The sequence below is a fragment of the Paroedura picta genome, chromosome 6 (assembly GCF_049243985.1).
Source record: "Paroedura picta isolate Pp20150507F chromosome 6, Ppicta_v3.0, whole genome shotgun sequence".
Taxonomy (NCBI): domain Eukaryota; kingdom Metazoa; phylum Chordata; class Lepidosauria; order Squamata; family Gekkonidae; genus Paroedura; species Paroedura picta.
Genome location: NC_135374.1, coordinates 77,686,003 through 77,705,288, shown reverse-complemented (window position 1 = coordinate 77,705,288; position 19,286 = coordinate 77,686,003). Strand labels below are relative to the sequence as shown.

General features: G+C 43.2%; 1 protein-coding gene across 2 annotated transcripts in view; it reads right to left on the bottom strand.

Moving 5' to 3' along the window:
- GPM6B (glycoprotein M6B) overlaps positions 1–19,286 on the bottom strand; it is a 117,656-nt gene that overhangs the window by 62,533 nt on the left and 35,837 nt on the right. The window contains exon 1 of one of the 2 annotated variants that reach the window (XM_077343219.1): positions 13,955–14,030. The exons of the other annotated variant lie outside the window; for it this stretch is intronic. Coding sequence (XP_077199334.1) covers positions 13,955–14,015 — 61 coding nt within the window. The 5' untranslated portion in view covers positions 14,016–14,030. Of the gene's footprint in view, positions 1–13,954; positions 14,031–19,286 lie in introns of those variants that run through there. 2 annotated transcript variants of the gene reach the window in all.

Below are 19,286 nucleotides of genomic sequence, written 5' to 3'. Positions count from 1 at the left end.
GTTTGTCTCGCCCCTGGCCGTCAAGCAGCCAATGGGCGGCCATTAGCATGCTCCCAAACAGCCCCTTTCCCTTTAAGAAAGGTTTTTAAAAAAAAAACACCCGTTGCAACGAATATGCGTTGATTCGTTGCAACGGAGAGACCCATCCAGCTGGCAGGTGTGTTTGAGCTGCCGTTTCATCGTTGCCACGCTCCCCCCGAGTGGAAAAAAAAAATCCCCCCCCTCACGGGCCCGATTTTCGGCCGAAAACAGTGTGAAAAATAAAGGGAAAATACATCAGCAAACAGGCTTCTCTGTTGTTTGTGCTTAGTGACTTTAAAGAGCTCTGGGGAGGGACTGCAGCCGGGGAAGCCTCACTGGCTAAAAGGAAGGTCGCCGGTGTGTTGATCTCCGCTCGCTCGGAGAAAAAAAAATGGTGATCGCTTCACCGGAAGATCAGAGGAGAGAGCCAGGGGGAGGGACTTTGTAGAAACCACAACAATGGTAACGCACAGAACTTTCCCGCTAGTGTTGCAGATTGGTTGCAGGAGTGTAGCGCTTTCCGGAGGGTGAATCCACTTTTGGGGATTTCCCTGAAAGCGCTACAAGGAAGCGCTTTTTGCGGATCGGTTTCAGGTGTGTGGCAGATTGTCAACGACGTTGTGCATAATGGCAAATCAGTAGCGTTTTCAATTGGCAACAATTGTGCGATTTTGAAGGAGTGCAGAAAGCCCCTATGATTCTATGAACTATATAAGTAAAGCATCTCAGTCTTGAACTTCATATAGAACTGAAGCGTTAAACCCACTGGGTCTGGCTATTATAATTTACAGCTGACTACAGAAAGGGCAACTTTTACTAACAATTACATGAGTATCTGACATTTTCGTGTAAAGTTTATCTGCTCAGGAAGTTGAATTGCAGATAAAGGAAAATAAACCACTGTATTCAATAGACTCTCCTAGACATATTTTTCTCTCTTAGCTAGTAAACGAGGTTCAATGATAAAGAACTCATTATTTGAATGCTAGACACCAGGAAATGATATATTGATAAGCAAGAATTGCTTTTAAAGTAGCAGAATGAAAGTGAAATAGGAGCTAACAGAGTTTCAGATATATTACTGGGGACAAATCAGAAAAATAAACAGAACTACTAAAAGCACTGTATTTGCTTTAGGAATATATAATTTAAATGACTTTTTGAAATATCTTGAGAATATCACAGAAACTGAAGACCATTAAATGCAGTTCCATCAGGACATAATGATTACAATAAATATTCAATTAATATTATGAAGAGAAGAGCTATGTAGTGCAATGGTTAGAATACTGGATACATATGGATAAACCCGGATCATAAAATCATAGAGCTGGAAGGGATCTCCAGGGTCATCTAGTCAAACCCCTTGCAGAATGCAAGAAATGCACACCTACATGAAAACTCCACTCAGTTATGGAAGCATGTGAATCAGAAGGCCAGCCAACCAGCCAGTTCTATCAAATCACGTCTGAACGAGCCTCATGCTTGCATGTGTCTTTTGCTGTCTGCATTCTATTGTATACTTCAATTTAATTATTCGTTCTTGTCCAGTGCAAAAGGGATGCTGTTATTATATCCCAACCAATAAAATATGGTTCATGCTTGAATCCCAAACCAGAACTGCAAACCAGCTTTCTACAGGGAGAGAGAAAGACTTGTTCATATAGCACCAAACCCTGATCCACCATATGGTTGTCAGCTCAACAATGGCAACCAGCAGGAGGTGGTCAGAAGTGAGGACGTGAAAATATGTGGCATTCTAATGTTCCAACATCATTACTGATCCTGGGAGTGACATCACACTGATGCAATGTTCTAATATATCTCCAAAACTCTATGGTTTTACCACATTAGGATACCTAACAGTAGGACAGAGCCTAAAGAGACTACAAAAATTAGTTCCCCTGGAAAAAATAGCTGCTTTGAAGCTACGACTCAGTGGCATTATACTCTGCTGAGTCCCTTTGCTCCCCAGACTCCACCCACCTCTGGTTCCACCCCCAAAATCTCCAGGAATTTCCACACCCATACCTTGCAACTCTAATTAACACTTTCAGTCTAAATTACTCAGAACAAGCTACAAATATAAGCAAAATAAATGAGTAAATAGGCATCACTTCTGACTGTTGGGTTAGGTGGTTTTAGTCACCAAGATTCACTGTTTTATTGAGGCCAAGGTGCAATTCCCAGATCTTTAAGGGAATAATGCAATTCAATGATAATATATTCCTGTGCATTTAGTTGTTATGCTTGATAGATCTTGACATTTACTGAATAGTTTGAATGGCCACAATATTCTTGAACATTTTCTTTCCTGAGTCCCTTTTGGAGTTCCATAGCAACACAGCACGTTGAGTAATACTCATGGAGTTTTGCATGTATTCTTTAGTTTTACAAACAGCATATCAGATCTCTTTTACTGAAGAACTTATCATATGATGCTGGGCATACAGTCTTTAATATAAAGAGTTCACACAGCTACATAAAGAGATGTGCTATTTATAATCCAGAGGACATACGTCAGTGCTTTCTCAATAGATCTCCTTTTTTCTTGTTTAAACACATTTTTTTAGAACAAGGATGGGGGAGGAAGAGATTACATTCAACACTTAAAATAGAAAATGAGCAGTGACTGAAAAGTCAGGATTTAAAGAGCTAGGGTAGGCATTTTTAAAATACTGGATGACTAGGCACACTACAGATGTACGCCTATACATACCTTGGATGAACTGACATACAAGGGATACTCATCTTTTTTGTCAAATAAATTTCTACCAAAGGTAAGCTGATCTACCACTACAAAAACACAGTCCTTGCTGAAGCTGTTAGAAAGCCATTTCATGTAATCAAAGATATGGGGTTCCAAATTAATATTTTTTTCTTCCTGGAAGTAAAAGGTGGATCTGCAGACAATATTGATTTATGCATTTTTATGTTCTTCATACATGATGGAAAAAATATGAAGTGATTGCACCAGAAGTTGCCCTTGCCCAGTATCTCCTGGTTAGTCTATTCCTTTTAATCTTTTAATCTTCTTTCTGGATTGCTCTCAACATGACTGATTTTTCCTGAAAGCTTCCAAATTCAACTAGCAAAGCCGCTGGAAATACAATAAAAGTAGTAGGTGAAATATTGCAGAAGGAAATATTAATTCTCCCAATCAAAAACCACAGAATTAGCTTCCCTCCCTAAAAGCTAGCCAACCAACCACTAGCAACTGGTAGGAGCACACATGAAGTGAGCATAAAGGCCACAGGAGAACATCCCCACAGCCCCAAGGGAGCTGCCCCATTCTCGATAGTTATTTAACCCACTGCTGCAGCCCTTACAGCTGCTGCTGTAGTGTCCCAGTTACTTCGGCCAAGGTGGGATGGTTGTGCAACCTCTACTAATGCAAGCAAGGCATCTGCCCTGGTCCCATACTGCATAGGTGAGCAGCCGCCAGGCACATGAGTGAACTGTGTTTTGTGAGGCATCCAATCACGAGGGAGTGGTATAAAAGCTGCATAATAAACTAAACAACTACAGAGATCGGTTCTCCCAATACAGTAGCCGGCTCCAGGATGGGAAGTTCTTGGAGATTTGGGGGTAGAACCTTGGGGGAGTCAAGTTTGGGGAGGAAAGTGACCTCAGCAGGGCATAATGCCCCAGAATCCACCTTCTAAAGCAGTCACTTTCTTCAGAGGAACTGATTTTGGTTATCTTGAGAACAATGGTAATTTCAGCTGCTCTCCACCCCCAGCTGGTTGGAAAGCCTAGTTCCCAGGGAGGAAATGGCTGCTTTGGAAGGTAGAGTCCACAGCTTTGCACCCTCCTGAGGTCCCTCCTCTCCTCAAACCCCACCCTCCCCAGACTCCACCCCCAAATCTCTAGGAATTTAGTAACTGTATCTTTTCCCCATTCAACAGCCAACCTAGCTTTATCTGCTTTTTGGTTTTAAGAATAGGACTTGAGGCATATTTGGATATCACATTATTTATGTAGAATTTTTATATGCTGCTGTGATGGACTGCACTTTTAAAAGATTAGAAGTGCTATGTAAACAGATAAAGGACTGTGAAATGTTCATTCTTTAAAGAGCCAGAGAGCCTTCAGTGACAGGCTGTTCCAAGAGATTTGATAAGGTAGCATCAGCTGAGCACAGAGACTTCTGAGGAGAATTCATTTGAAGATCAGCTCTCACTGAAAGCAGTTTAACATAGACAGGAGAACTGAGGAAAGTTAGCAAAGATGAGTGGGTAGTTAGAAAGAGATTGGGCTAAGGAAAGGGGATAGATCTTCTAGAGAAAGAAGGAATTTAAACAGGGTGACAGCTCTGAAGGGTACAGAGATCCCTCTTCTAGTGTGGTTAAAAACTGCCTTTAGAGAACTTAAGGATCAGTTAAAAACTCAAGAAGTAGCAGTGTTTTGAGAAAAGGGGTTTGGATACTAGAAAGAGTGTATCAGCCTTCTGAAAACCAGAAGGATACTCAAAGAAAGTACACTGACGTGTTTGGGGAAAACACTGGAACAAAAACCTCTCAACATAAAGATTTAAGTCATTGTGAAAGGCTTAAGAAACTCTCATTATGCCATTTTCAATAATTTAAGGGGTGATCCAGAGCCTTCCTTCAAGTTCCTGGGATGAGCAAACAGTCAAAATATTATACTGTGACAAGGTAGGATAGTCAGGATTCTTCAGGACAGAAGAAAACAGACAACTAGGTTGGCTCAGTCACCAAAGGGAAAGAAAAACAGAGTGAAAATCTTGCCTTTTAGGGAGGGAAGTAGACAGGGGTTTTATAGCTGCTTTTCTTTAATAAGACAGGACTGAAAGCAGCTTACAAATGTAAAGTCACAGAGAATGATTTGCAAAAAAGAAGACAAGTTTATTGCCTCACATCCAACAGATTCTAGGGGGTGCAAATGGCAGTTTTGTAAAAAAGAAGACATGTTTAATGCTTCAGAGAATTAAAAATGAGAATATTATCATTCAGTATCTTAGTACATTAAAACAGGGGTAATCAACCTGTGGTCCTCGAGATGTCCATGGACTACAATTCCAATGAGCCCCTGCCAGCAAACGCTGGCAGGGGCTCATGGGAATTGTAGTCCATGAACATCTCAAGGCCCACAGGTTGACTACCCCTACATTAAAAGACCCACTGCTTACATTCCTATTATTATAAAACTATACCAGCAAAAATAGTATATCAGCAAACAAACATCAACAGAGACAAAATATTTTAGAATCTGGCAATCAACAGGTGAAGGTGCTAGCAGTCTCTTCTTTCCTACTTCCAGGCAGCAGATATTTACATTATTTTTAGATGGTGGGAAGGGTTGTGGCACTGCAGATGGAATAAAGAGCTGGCAGTGTGCAGGCCACGGCAATTGAACTTAAAAGATTTTCTGTCATTTTTATCTTGAAGAAACAGTATTCCATACTTTAAAAAGGATGCCGCTTAACCAGTGCCCATTTCTAGATGGTTTAAAGCTATGTGCCATGTATGGCCTCAAACAAACATGGATAGTTTTTGCAGAAGAAGAAAAAAGTCGTTGTTGGTTTAGAAAATACACCCTAACTTTGTTTCGACTGTGACTCCCATGGCAGGTGTATATTTCAGCCATTTCAACAAGGACTCCGAGATTTCCAGTCAATCCTGAACACTTTAAGAGAAAAGGTTGTTTTCCCTTATGTCTACAAACACAATTTTAAGCCAGTCTCCATGTTGTTTAGATCAGTGGTCCCCAACCCCCGGTCCGAGGACCAGTACTGGTCGGGGATCAGTCGGTACCGGGCTGCAGCTCCTCCTTGTCCTCCTCCCCGACTGCTGCCTTGGGGGCTGTCCTGCCACTCTGCCACCAGCTCACCTTTGGTCTCTCTGGCAGCCGCCATGGCTGGGGCTCCCGCTCAGCATGGCACTGCGCAGCTGCTGCTCGCAGCGCTCCTCAACGGGCAGTGGGAAGACAGGGGTGACAGTGGGAAAGCAAGTGGAGCAGGGGCTCAGGCGGCAGAGACATCCCTCGGCAAAAGACTACCCCCCCCCCCAGGCCTCAGTAAAATTGTCAAGCGTTGACCGGTCCCCGGTGATAAAAAGGTTGGGGACCACTGGTTTAGATATTCCCTTAAACTCAGTATATGCTAAGGTGACCAGATTTTAACATTGGTAAAGTGGGACACCATTAACCCGGGGGGGGGGGGTTCTTGATTAAAAACCTGGGCTATATGAAGCAACAAAAAGTTTCATAGAACGCATAGAATGCAAAAATAGTATTAATATATATTTTTTAATTTCAACATAAGTACAATTTGCCAGGTACCCCCAGATGTCCCTCCAAAAGTGGGACAATCTTGTTACCTTAGTATATACTGATTTGTGTGGTAACATTCTAAATCAACTTCAGCACAGACAGGCACACAGTCAGCAGCAAAGTCAGAGTATTAATTATAGCAGTTCTTCAAGCTGATTGTTCAGTAGGTACTGAAATGAGTGATATAAAGCAAAATGCTTTCCTTCTGGACCAATCCTAGCCATTATGCAGCTTGCAGGTCATGTGCTGCCCCTGAAGAATCCATGTGCATCCCACACACTTTTTCTACAGTCTTGAGAACAACACTGGCTATAGTTTATTCTCTGTCTCCCACCAAGTAGGAAGCTTTCCTGAATGCAAAGGGAATTTTAAGGCAGTATATTCTGAAGCCCTTATAAGTACCTTAAGGCCTCAGTTATGCCATTTTTAACTCTCAATTCACCAACAAACAAGCTAATTTAAGATTTTTTAAAACTTTCTAGATGATTACCATACCTAGAACAAAGGAGGAGCATGTTTGGCATGATTTTCACCCACACAGGGCAATAACTATGACCTGTTATGTCTTTCAGATCTAAAGAACTGAGGGTACATGAGGTGGTTATCTGTGCATCTCACACTCCATCAACATGCATGGAACTCTTGTCAGGACATCTTTCATTTTATATTGCAGCAGTTTTATCTGCTCCTCATACTTTTGTATTTCTGTTTCAAGTTTGCCTTTCATTCAGGGAAGAAAGTAGAATACAAACCTAGATGCTTCTACAGCTGCTTTGAAAGACAGACTTAGATGGTCAGAATGCAAGCGAGGAAGCAGGCGGTGTCTTGTAAATATACACATTTCAGTCGGCTGGTTATCCGCAATGCCATCATGGGCTCAGGAGGACTCCTACAGCAGTGGTCCTCAACCTCCGGTCCGGGGACCGGTACCGGTCCGTGGATCAGTCGGTACCGGGCCGCAGCTCTTCCTCATCCTCCTCCCCGGCCACTGCCTTGGGTGCTGCCTTGCCATTCTGCCGCCTTTGGTGCTCTCCAGCGGCCGCCATGGCTGGGGCTCTCCCTTGGGTGTGGCACTGCGCAGCTGCTGCTGGCAGCACCCCCCAGCAGGTGGCGGGAAGTCAGGGGTACCAGCGGGAAAGCAAGTGGAGCAGGGGCTCAGGTGGCAGCGACGTCCCTCGGCAAAAGACTACCCCCCCGGGCCTCAATAAAATTGTCAAGGTTGACCGGTCCTCGGTGATAAAAAGGTTGGGGACCACTGTCCTATAGGATTGCTACAAGAACCACAACAATCTAGGTCAGCTTCTCAATCAGCACTTGTTGCTTTCAGAGGATTTACATCTGGCTCAGACTGACATGTCCCTGTTTTAGCCCTGGCTGCCAGCCAAGTAGTAGGATGAGAGCACAGGGAGCACATGTTGTGGGCAACACACAGCCTTGAGACAAGCCACATCAAAATTCACTAGTAAAGTCTCAGATGCATTTCAGGCATTCAGTTATCACCTTCACAATATGGCAAAACCAGAAAGTGCCATTTAGCGCACTGATGCGTAGGCTGATGCCACTGAGTAATGCAGTTATTTTAAAGGCTGCTGCTAAGCAACATGGATGAAGTTGCCATGGGTAAGACCGTTGTTGTTTTCTTTTAGCAATATTGCATTACTTTAATATATATTTAGAAGATATCTTCCTAGTTCTTTCTTGCATTTTGCTTTGCAACTCATCCTATCCCCAAGGATCAATCTTGCTTAACAACATTTCTTTCTTTCATTCTCACATCAACTCTATGAGGAACAAGAATAATCTATGCCACTTGACAAAGAGAGAGAGCAAGCTGCAGGTCAGAGGTGGGCAAATTCTAAAAGGACAGCCATGCTAGTAAAAACAAGAACTTTGGAGCACCTTTTAAAAAGCTAACAAGAATATTATGGCAAAAATCATGTTTGTACATGTTCCAATACCTTCAGTGGTCAAAAATAGTTGCATAGGGTCTAAACAGAAAAAGGTTCTCATAGAAATGTTATTACAAAAGGCAGTAACTCCCAGGATTTTAACTCTGGTCTTTCAAGCCCTTTTCAAAATGAAATACAGGTAGAAATGATTATTCAAACATGCCCCAGAGGACAGGAGGGAATATGCTTGCATGCATTTTGTGGTAATGAAAGGTCTAGCTCTCGGGAATTAATTCTGAGAATATTGTGTTTTGGGTTCGACATGCTCACTGCTTTCGCAGTGTGTGTGGAGGGTTTTTACAGGCTCAGCTTCTAAATCAGGAGCAGTGAGGTAAGACGTATCCATGAATGCTTTCCCCACACATTATCCCTATATTGTTTGCTGGTGGTGCCCTCAGCCCCCCTTTATTCCTCATCGCATCAGTGCAAGAATGCTTGTGCTACAGCTGAGTTTTTTTTTTTTAATTAAACTGTTTAAAGTCTGAAAAGGTGGGGGAAACACTGGAGCTGTACATTACCACTCTGAAGGTAGTGCTAAGAACCAGCCTTTTCTACATAACAGCTGTGGTAGAAAGTCTTGGGAGTTCCTAAGACATGCTTGAAAAGAACATAATGCTGTCCCCAATAAAGCGGGGACATGCTGTGTTCTACCTAGGGAAAGATCCTCATGTGGAAGCAGCCAAGGGATCCAGAATTTATTGAAGCACACATGCGCATCTAGATAAATGCCTGGTTCTGCTGGGGCCACATGGGCTTAAATCAGTCCCGGATTTCAAAACAATCTTAAGCCATGGACATAAGGTGAATATGAGCTACGTGAGTTCAGCACATGATGCATTAGTCACGCAGTTGCTCTATCAACAACAGATTGCCGTAAGACCACATTCACTTGGCCAAGGCAAAAACATCTTTCAAATGCTGAACTATCAAATATAGTCTGAACATTGACTTGCTGGCTATCCTAATTCTTCATTTGTTCAAACAATTTTCTATGTATTATCCACTATAAATGAAATAAATTATTGATCACATTTTTATGGATATTTGCATCATATCTTTTATACTGAAAAATTCAAATAAGCCAAAACGGGGTCCAGATATATTCAAGACTTTATACACAATATTCCTATAGAACAGTGCAGTACATTTAAATATCTTGGAATCACTTACAGTGAGATCCTAAACTGGAATACCCACCTTGCAACTATAAATGCCTCTGGTCTAAAAATCATTGGAGCCATTCTGAGATTTTACTACACCAGGGGAGGGTTTCTAGTTGACCCAGCTCTAAAGCTCTTTGCAGCCAAGGTCATTCCTCACTTACTATATGGCATTGACATCTGGGGCTGGAAAGAACAAATAACCAACAGGTTGAAGCCCATTCAGAACTTGTTCTTCAGACGTATCCTGGCTCTTCCAAAAAGGTCTCCTGCAGCCCTGATGAGGGCAGAGCTTGGTTTCTCCTCACTCAAAGCCCATGCCCACTTAGCTATTCTAAAATCTTGGAAGAAAGACATAACAACCAAATCAGATTCTTTAAGCCATCAAAGTTCTAAGCTCTTATTGAGCAAAGACAGGACTCGGTCTGATATTTTTAGCTCCATTCTTTCATGCTATACCATACCAGATGACTTACTGCATACATCAGCCAATATCTCTGATGTACGTGATTGGGTGCTCAAAGCCAGTGGTCCCCAACCTTTTTTTTGCACGGCAACTGCCCCGCGCATCGCGCATGCGTGGCCCTGATTCCCTCTCCCCCCCTCCCGCAGTAAGAAGCTTCCTGGGCCGCAAGCTTGCGGCCTGGGAAGTTTTTTACTGTGGGGGGGCGGGGAGAGGGAACCGTGGCCCGGCGCCATGGCCTTCGCGGCCCGGCACCGGGCTGTGGCCTGCAGGTTGGGGACCACTGCTCAAAGCTGATTAATTGATTGATCACTCTTCAATTCTGCTATCACAATCAGCCCCATGGCATAAAACAATTAAAAAGACCACTCTAGAGCATCATATTTAGTAAACATAACAGCACGCAATCTTAGAATGGCCTTAACATCTTTGCGGTTTGAAATGATGCCATCAGCCATGCTCTCTGGGCGATATCTCCAAATACCCACAGCCCAATGCCTGTGTATATGTAGAAATACATCTGTGGAGGACCTGCCCCACTATGTTTTGGCTTGTCCCCTGTACTCTGAACCCAGGGGCAAATTCCTTGCCAAGTTACTACCAAACTCATACCCAACTTCTGATTTTGACAAAGTCACCTATCTGTTATCAGATGTCGACCCCTATATTTCATATAGGGTGGCACTTTTCACTCTAGCCACCAGGAAGATCCGAGCCAAAGTTTTTTTTACAGGAGCTCCCACCTTGATACACCATATTTTTCAGTAGCCCTCGTTTACAATTTTATGTAAGCAATATTGGAGAAAATTGTTTTATTAGTATTTCTACCATATTGTTTTTAATTATGTTTTGTAATGGCCTTTGGCTATATACAATAAATGTTATTGTATCGTATATTCAACATTTCAATATCCCATTTTCAACCATATCTCTTCTTCAGTGCCTAAACCTACGAAACAATCATTAGAATAGACATTATTAATGCTAATTAATAATCTTATAAATCATTTTCTTCTTAATTACCTCTATGAGAATAAAACATAAGCAACGTTAAGCCGCATCTCCCAATAATTTCCATAATAGCTTTTCAGAACATTTCAAAGCAAAAACTCCATCTCCCCAAATACAGGGTCCCAAAGGCTCACAATTTCAGGGAGGATTCTCTCACTGCTCATTGGCAAAGATCCCTACCTCTCCCACATACAGTAAGACATTTAACAATCATACTAAATGACAGGTGCTACCGCGGTTAAAAATTTAAAGAGACAGCATCACATATGACATGAGACATCCCAGGTAGTGTTTAAGCCATTTGGTATCAAAGTATCAAGAGAGAAAATATAAAACTCTCCCGTTGGAGTAGCAATTTGTTAAAGTCTATTCGGGGGGTTGGAGTCACTGTTAATGCTTCAATCCTGAAGAAATGTAGATCCTTCGGATCATGTTCCTTTCCCTCAAAATGGTTCCAGGATATGGCCTTATCAAAAAGTTCATCCAAGTCAAATTGCCCATTCCCTGCATTCATATGGCGATTCGGCCCATTCAAATGCACCCCCCAGGTGTAACGCGCTGGTATTGACCATTAAGGTCATCCGCAGTTTGGATCCAGGTTATCTAAGAGAACGCTTACACCCCACAATGAGCATTACATTTGTCCAATGCCAGCAGGTTAGTGGTACCTGGCCCCAAAGAGGTATGCCTGGCCTCAGCCAGGGCCTTTTCAGCTCTGGCCTTGGCTTGGAGGAATGAGTTCCCAAGTGAGATCAGGACCCTGCCTGAACTCCAGCAGTTCCACAGGGCCTGTAAAATAAAGCTCTTCCACCAAGCCTTTGGTTAAGACCAGTGTTCTCCTACAATGTATAGCAGTTATTATTAGGTTTTCCCCTGCATGATCTGGATTAGGGGGGGGGAATGGAATATTCATTAAATCTGCAGATGACACCCAATTGGGAGTAGTAGCGAACACCCCAGAAGATACAGAGTTCGATACTCAAACATGCTAGAATAGTGGGGAAATGAGAACTATTTGCAATTCAACAAGTGGCGAATTGTACATCTGGGTCAAAAAAATGAGAGGTATGCCTACTTGATTCGAGATACACTTCTGGGTAGCAGTGTATGTGAACTTGGAGTACTTGTGGTCTAAGTTAAATATGAGCAGACAGTGTGATGGGATGGTAAAGATGGCAAACACAGTCTTTGGCTGTATCAACAGAGGTATCACATTAAAATCACAAGATGTCATAGTTTCGCTGTACCCTGCATTGGTCAGACCACACCTGGAGTACTGTGTGCAGTTCTGAAGGGCTCACTTCAAGAAGGACGTGAACAAAATTGAGAGTGTTCAGAGGAAAGTGACAACAATGACCCAGGGTCTGGGGACCTTTGAGGAAAGGTTGAGGGATTCTATGTTTTGAGGTGTTTCCTCCCAAGCTCATTATAAGTTCATTTTTATTTGATTTTATATTTGAAGACGAATTTGGTTTTTATACCCTTCTTTTCACAACTTGAAGGAGTTTCAAAGCAGCTTAAACTCACCTTACCTTCCTCTCCCCACAACAGACACCCTGTGAGGTAGGTATGGCTGCGAGATCTCTGACAGGACTATTGTGACAGAACAGCACTATCAAGAACATTGACTTACCCAGGGTCACCCAGCTGGCTGCATGTGGAGGAGCAGAGAATCAAACCTGGCTTGCCAGATTAGAAGATGCTCCTCTTAATCACTACACCAAGCCATCTTGTCCATTCATGGCCTCAGTTTCTTGATTTAGACAAGCACAGGTTAGGCCATACTGAGAATATTATGTATAGATATATTATTTGTAACTTGAAAGATAAAGTGAAAGGCAAATAGGCGGCCAATAGGCTTTCACCTAAGAAATCCAAATGCCATGCAAGTGTGTTAAACATTAATACAGCTTTTTTGTTACTTCCCTCCCTAAACAAAACAAAAGCCAGGGTTTGAGAATAGATAGTCTATTCAAGCCTACATCTCCACCTCAAATGATTTCTACTGAGCGAAAGGAAAACTGTGAAACAATGTTACATGTAATCCTAATGTAACTAAAGCTACAAGTCTCTCTGAAAAATGGAATTTTGATCAAAAGGCTAGATGAGAATAAAAATATTCCCATATGGCATCCGAGTTACATAACTCTGCATCAGAATTTTTAAAAATAACTGAAACTCGATGCCAGTAACACACAGCAATACTTAGCATGAACAGACGACATTTATATGAGTCATAATATTTGAAGCCCAGGATTCACATATGGCTATGTCACCAGCTAAATACTCTGATAAAAATACTGTACAGCAGGTAATGGACTCTATCCTTATCAGATTATAGAAAATTAACAAGGTTCCATAGATGACGTACTCAAAAGATGGCTATTAAAATAGCAGGTAATATATCTGTTTTCCAATTTTTTTAATGGCAATGAGCATCCCAACTCATAGAACAGCTTGAACCAGTCTGGATAGCTATGACAAAATGACATCCAACATCATTCTTTTCCCACAAGCAGTAAAGGTACAGGTATCCCCTGTGCAAGCACAGGTTCATGTCTGACCCTTGGGGTGACGCCCTCTAGCGTTTTCATGGCAGACTCAATACAGGGTGGTTTGCCAGTGCCTTTCCCAGTCATTACCGTTTACTCCCCAGCAAGCTGGGTACTCATTTTACCAACCTCGGAAGGATGGAAGGCTGAGTTAACCTTGAGCCAGCTGCTGGGATCGAACTCCCAAACTCATGGGCAGACAGCCTCAGACAGCATGTCGCTGTCTTACCACTCTGCACCACAAGAGGTAAAGGTATCCCCTGTGCAAGCACCGAGTCATGTCTGACCCTTGGGGTGACGCCCTCTAGCGTTTTCATGGCAGACTCAATACGGGGTGGTTTGCCAGTGCCTTCCCCTGTCATTACCATTTACCCCCCAGCAAGCTGGGTACTCATTTTACCGACCTCAGAAGGATGGAAGGCTGAGTCAACCTTGAGCCAGCTGCTGGGACTGAACTCCCAGCCTCTTGGGCAGAACTTTCAGACTGCATGTCTGCTGCCTTACCATTCTGCGCCACAAGCGGATCAGCTGATTTAATGAAAAGAGGAAGGGAGCAGAGCCACATGGATTTACGTCATGCTTCATACTGCAGGATACCTGGATAACATGAGAATTGCAAGGAAGGAAATGCATGCATTAACGTAGCACTCGTTGCATAGGTGACGGATTGGGGATCTGAATAAGCAATCCTACACACAGTTGCATGAAAGTAAACTTAGTCCAACTTGTTTCTGAGTTAACGTATGTAACTCTACATACTCTACAGAGATCTGATCAGGGACTGAAAACAGAGAATACATATTAAAATAACAAAATTTTGTTGTTTTTCCCTAATAAACAGTTTGAGAACTGTGTCATAACATTCTCCACTAGTATTCCAGAATATTATTTTATACAAAGGCTAGAAATTTAGAAAGTGTCCCTCTTACTTCCTTGAATATAACTCAGAAGCACTGGCCACTGCAGAAAAAATATTTTTTTTCAGAACATTATTGATAACATTTCTTATCTCTTGAGCTGAAACATCACAAATGTTACAGTTTTCCATGGAGAACATTTTGTTTTTCAAAGAAGAAATGTAACCATGGAATGGATATGCTGTGAGAACAACATGGCATTATCTTTACGGGTCTGACAGCTGAATTTTCATATTTGTAAAAGGCTAAAATTAGGACATTTTGGCTCACAACACAGATTATCAAAAGAGATTATTAATAATACCAGCAGTGTTCTATGAGAATATGCTGCATATTTAAATGAGTTCAAAAATTCCTGGAAGAAAGGGATGTCAATAGCCTGACTGCAACTGTGACATACTGGGCAGGATACAGGGGACACACACGCACAAAGTCATAAAAGACAAGCTGTCAGATTCCATGGAGAAAAACCCACTCTTATCCAATCCACAACTGATAAGTGCTTCTCAGCTACGAAAAATAAAACTAGCAGCTGGTTCTAGGAAGAGAGTGGCAGAAGATATTTTTCTAAACTTATCTACCAGTAACTGCAAATTGCATTATGAGAAGAAGATGCATTTTAAGCAAGTATTTTTCCCAGTTTTAAGACTACAGTTTTTAATAGATGGAGCTTTCTCTCATATATGCATATGCATCTGAAGTAAATGTTTTGAGCATTAATGGCATCAGATGTCTGTATGTGGCAGGAAACATGTATCTAATGTCAGGCGACATATCCGAAGGCATCAAGAAGTTAACCAAGCAAGGGACTTTGATTTAAAAAAGAAAAGAAAAGAAATAATCACACTCTAGCTGGTTTCCTTAAACATCAAGTGATTGTGCCTACTTAAGTGGGGAAGGACCCCTCACATTTAGACACATTAAATTTTTTGCCATGATATATTTTGCAAATTGTCTTGTCCTTTTAATGCTGTACTCTGGTTTTATGTGATGTTATTTTTTATTTTAATTACTAGGAATAAAGCCCATTTTAAAGGTGAATAAAATGGGCGCTAGGGCGGCCAGAGAAGGCGGCGCAGCCCCCCCCCCCCACCGGCTGGTCTCCGGAGGTTTTTCCCGGCCGTTGGAGTGGCCTGGCCATGTCTTCGATGCGTCCAGGCCACTCCAGCACCCAGAAGAAGGCGGCGCAGCCCCCCCCCCCCGGCTGGTCTCCGGAAGCTTCTCCCAGGCGCTGGGCATTTTCCCGGACATTTTCGATGCGCCAGACCGCTCCAGCGGCCGGAGAAGGCGGCGCAGCCCCCCCACCGGCGGGTCTCCGGAGGCTTCTCCCAGCCGCTGGAGTGGCCTGGGCGCATCTTTGACCTGTCCAGGCCGCTCCAGCAGCCGGGAGAAGGCAGCGCAGCCCCCCCCGGCAGCTCTCAGGAGGCTTCTCCTGGCCAGTGGAGTGGCCTCGCCGCGTCGAAGATGCGCCCAGGCCACTCCAGTGGCCGGGAGAAGGCAGCACGGCCCCGCAGAGGACTTACCGCATCGGCTGCCAGTCAATCGATGTGGTGATTCTGTGGCCGGGCAAAGCAGGCAACTGGGAGCCGCGCATTGGCTGCTTGGAGCGAGATGGAGGGGCCAATCAAGTTTTTGGCCCCTCCAAGTTTTTATCCCGGACGGAGCCCGCCCTAACTCCTCCCACACAGCCCTTAGTCAATTATTTAGTCCGCGGCGTGCTGTGCCGCGGGCGGGGCTTAAAAATAGCTATAGTTCTCAAAACCAGAAATGGTCCAGGTCCTTTGAGAAGGCTTGCTCAAGGTCTCTAACTCCACCAGGAATTCTTTTTTGCCCCTGTCACAACCAGGCAGGCTCACCTCTGAGACAGCAACAAAGAAGAAGGAATAAGGAATAAGGAGGAGGAGGAGGAGGAGAAGAAGAAGAGTTGGTTCTTATATGCCGCTTTTCTCTACCTGAAGGAGTCTCTAAGCAGCTTACAGTAGCCTTCCCTTTCTTCTCCCCACAACAGACACAACAGACACCCTGTGAGGTGGGTGAGGCTGAGAGAGCCCTGATATTACTGCTCAGTCAGATCAATTTTATCAATGCTGTGGTGAGCTCAAGGTCACCCAGCTGACTGCATGTGCGGGAGTGCAGATTCAGAATTGAACCCAGAATGCCAGATTAGAAGTCTACACTCCTAACCACTACACCAAACAGGACCCCACAGCTTATCCAAAGAAAGCAGTCATCAGTGGGTTCAGTGTAATGATTGGTGGAAAGTGGAAATGCTTTTCATAGAAAAGGCTATCAAATGATATCCTTTGATAACCTGCAGGATGTGAAGATTACTGCCAGTTAGATGATCTGCCAAATTGCTCTTTCCGCTCACTTTCCACTTTCTTCCTACCTCTATGAAAAGTACAATGTTAGCAACAATCTAGAAACTGCTCCCACGGGAGTGGTAGGAATAAAGCAGTAAGGGCTAAGTGGGCGGAACGAGTCCAGGATAGAAACGCAAAGGGACCAATCGGGAGCCCCTCCAAGTGTCAATCCAGAGCCAAGAAGCCAAACGATTGGCCTCTTGGCCCATCCCGGACTCGGAGGTAAGAGGGCTGGGGTGAGAGGTTTCACCACCAGGAAAGGAGCAGGGCCTCCGCGTCTTCGACGCAGCGGGCCTGCTCCTTTCCCTGTGCCAAAGCCAGGGCCTCAGGAGGGAGAGGGAGCGGGGTGGAGAGCCTTTGGAGTGGGGAAAGGAGCAGGGGAAAGGCCTGCTCCTAGTGCTTGTTCCCTAGTGCTTGAGAAGCCTCAGTTTACCCTGGTGTGAAAAATCATATTTCTGAAAATGTTAGTTAGGACTTTCTAGATCTCGCTATCCTGTCTAACCTGCCATATAACCAAATCAGCACTGTCAATGTGGAGAAGAAATCAACAATAATTAATGAAATGCCAGTTTGGTGTAGTGGTTAGGAGTGCGGACTTCTAATCTGGCATACTGGGTTCGATTCTGCACTCCCCCGCATGCAGCCAGCTGGGTGACCTTGGGTTCACCACAGCACTGATAAAGATGTTCCGACCGAGCAGTGTAATCAGGGCTCTCTCAGCCTCACAACAGGGTGTCTGTTGTGGGGAGAGGAAAGGGAAGTCAACTGTAAGCCACTTTGAAACTCCTTTGGGTAGAGAAAAGCAGCATATAAGAACCAACTTTTCTTCTTCTTCTTCTAAATACAATACAATACAATGCATTGAGACAGAAAATGCAGTGTGAGGATGATAAACATTATGGACCACCTCAGTACCATATTCTCTAAATGCCAACCTAAATTAGTTAACTGTCAATAAATTTACGAAACTTCAGTACTGCTTAAACATCAGACTGTTACAAGAACTCATCTCATAACTTTGTGTTTTTTTTAACCAATGAGGGGTTAAAGATTGAAGAGATGAAAGCTTCTCTGTACTCATGACATGAAACAATTTTTAAGAGCATCCAATCACAATTCAATGAATTAGCATCTGACTGCCAAACTCAAATGGGAACAATGGACAATCTGAGCTGCTTCTGGTTTCACAATGCCGCCTTGTCAGCTTCTAGAAGTAGCATTTTCCACTTGCAAAGCACCATACATCCCCCTGCAAGCAAACAGTTGTAGTGCTGATCTGTTTTGGGATTCCACATTTAACAATAGGGTTGCAGAATATTTTCCCCATGTCATCTTTTTCAAAAAGCACAATGATATAACTTCATAAAAATCCACTGAAAATTGAGTACTAAGCCAAACTGATATTTTGACATTAAAACAATGATAATTTGGTTATTTAATTATCTGTGTCCTGATAACAAGCCAGCATTCTGGCCATGCCTTGTTCATGGTGGTTTCAGTAAGGGAGATCTGCCGTGGGTTCAAGCAGCTGGAAAATCTTTCTTTATCCTGCTTCCGCACAGCATCATGGCACTTCTGTGCTCCATGTGGGTTTTCCTCAACTTTTTTATACTCATTCCCAAATCGGTTTTCCTATGATCACAGCAAAGTCAGGCTATGATGTCTGCCAAATGGGCAGGAAAGTCTGGAGTTTCCCAGTTCCAACCACACAGCAGCCATTTCCTCCACCAACATCCCCATGGCAGCCATTCCCACCCCCATTCCATGAGATATTTTATTTATTTATTTATTTATTTATTTATTTATTTATTTATTTATTTATTTATTTATTTATTTGCCTTATAGCCCACTGCTCCAGTCAAGCCAGCTAACAGCAGGTAACACAATCAAACCCCACAATAAAACTCCCATAAAACAATAAACAATTATCCCTCTCGCAGAAACTCCCTCCCTCCCTCCCCCCTGCTCAATAGACTGCCTAGCCATGCACCTTGGGGGACACTTGGAAAAAGGGGTGGGCAATTGTTCTAGCCCCTTCTAATCAATTTTTAATTAAACTGGTAATTGTCATATAATATAAGGCAGCAAAAATGTGGGGAAAGCTGCCACGTGGAAGCCCCATAATCAGCAGCAGCAATACTGGGGTTTCCATAGGGAACATTGGGGCTTTCTTTTCCATGAGGAAAATACCCACACTGCATTTTTCTCCCCCTTGACTCCCCTTCCTTCAAAGATATATGGCCACAATCAGGGCTAGTGTCAAACAGTGGAACTCAAAGTCAACCAGAAAATTCTCCAAAACTGGTCTCATTTACTTCCCGTGGTTGTAACTACTATACAATAGTCCTTAAAATATGGGAAACTTCTGCAATTTGTATCAGAGTTTCTAGTTTTTCTTTTTCCAAGTTCTAGTGGAGCAGCAATAAAAACATCATCTCTAATGGCCTGACCATCCTTTTATGTTTTAGCTCGGCTGCACAGCGTTAGATCCCAGGAGAAAAATTACATTGAATTGGATTATGGTTTTCAGTTGAATAAACGTTGGCTTGTCCAATG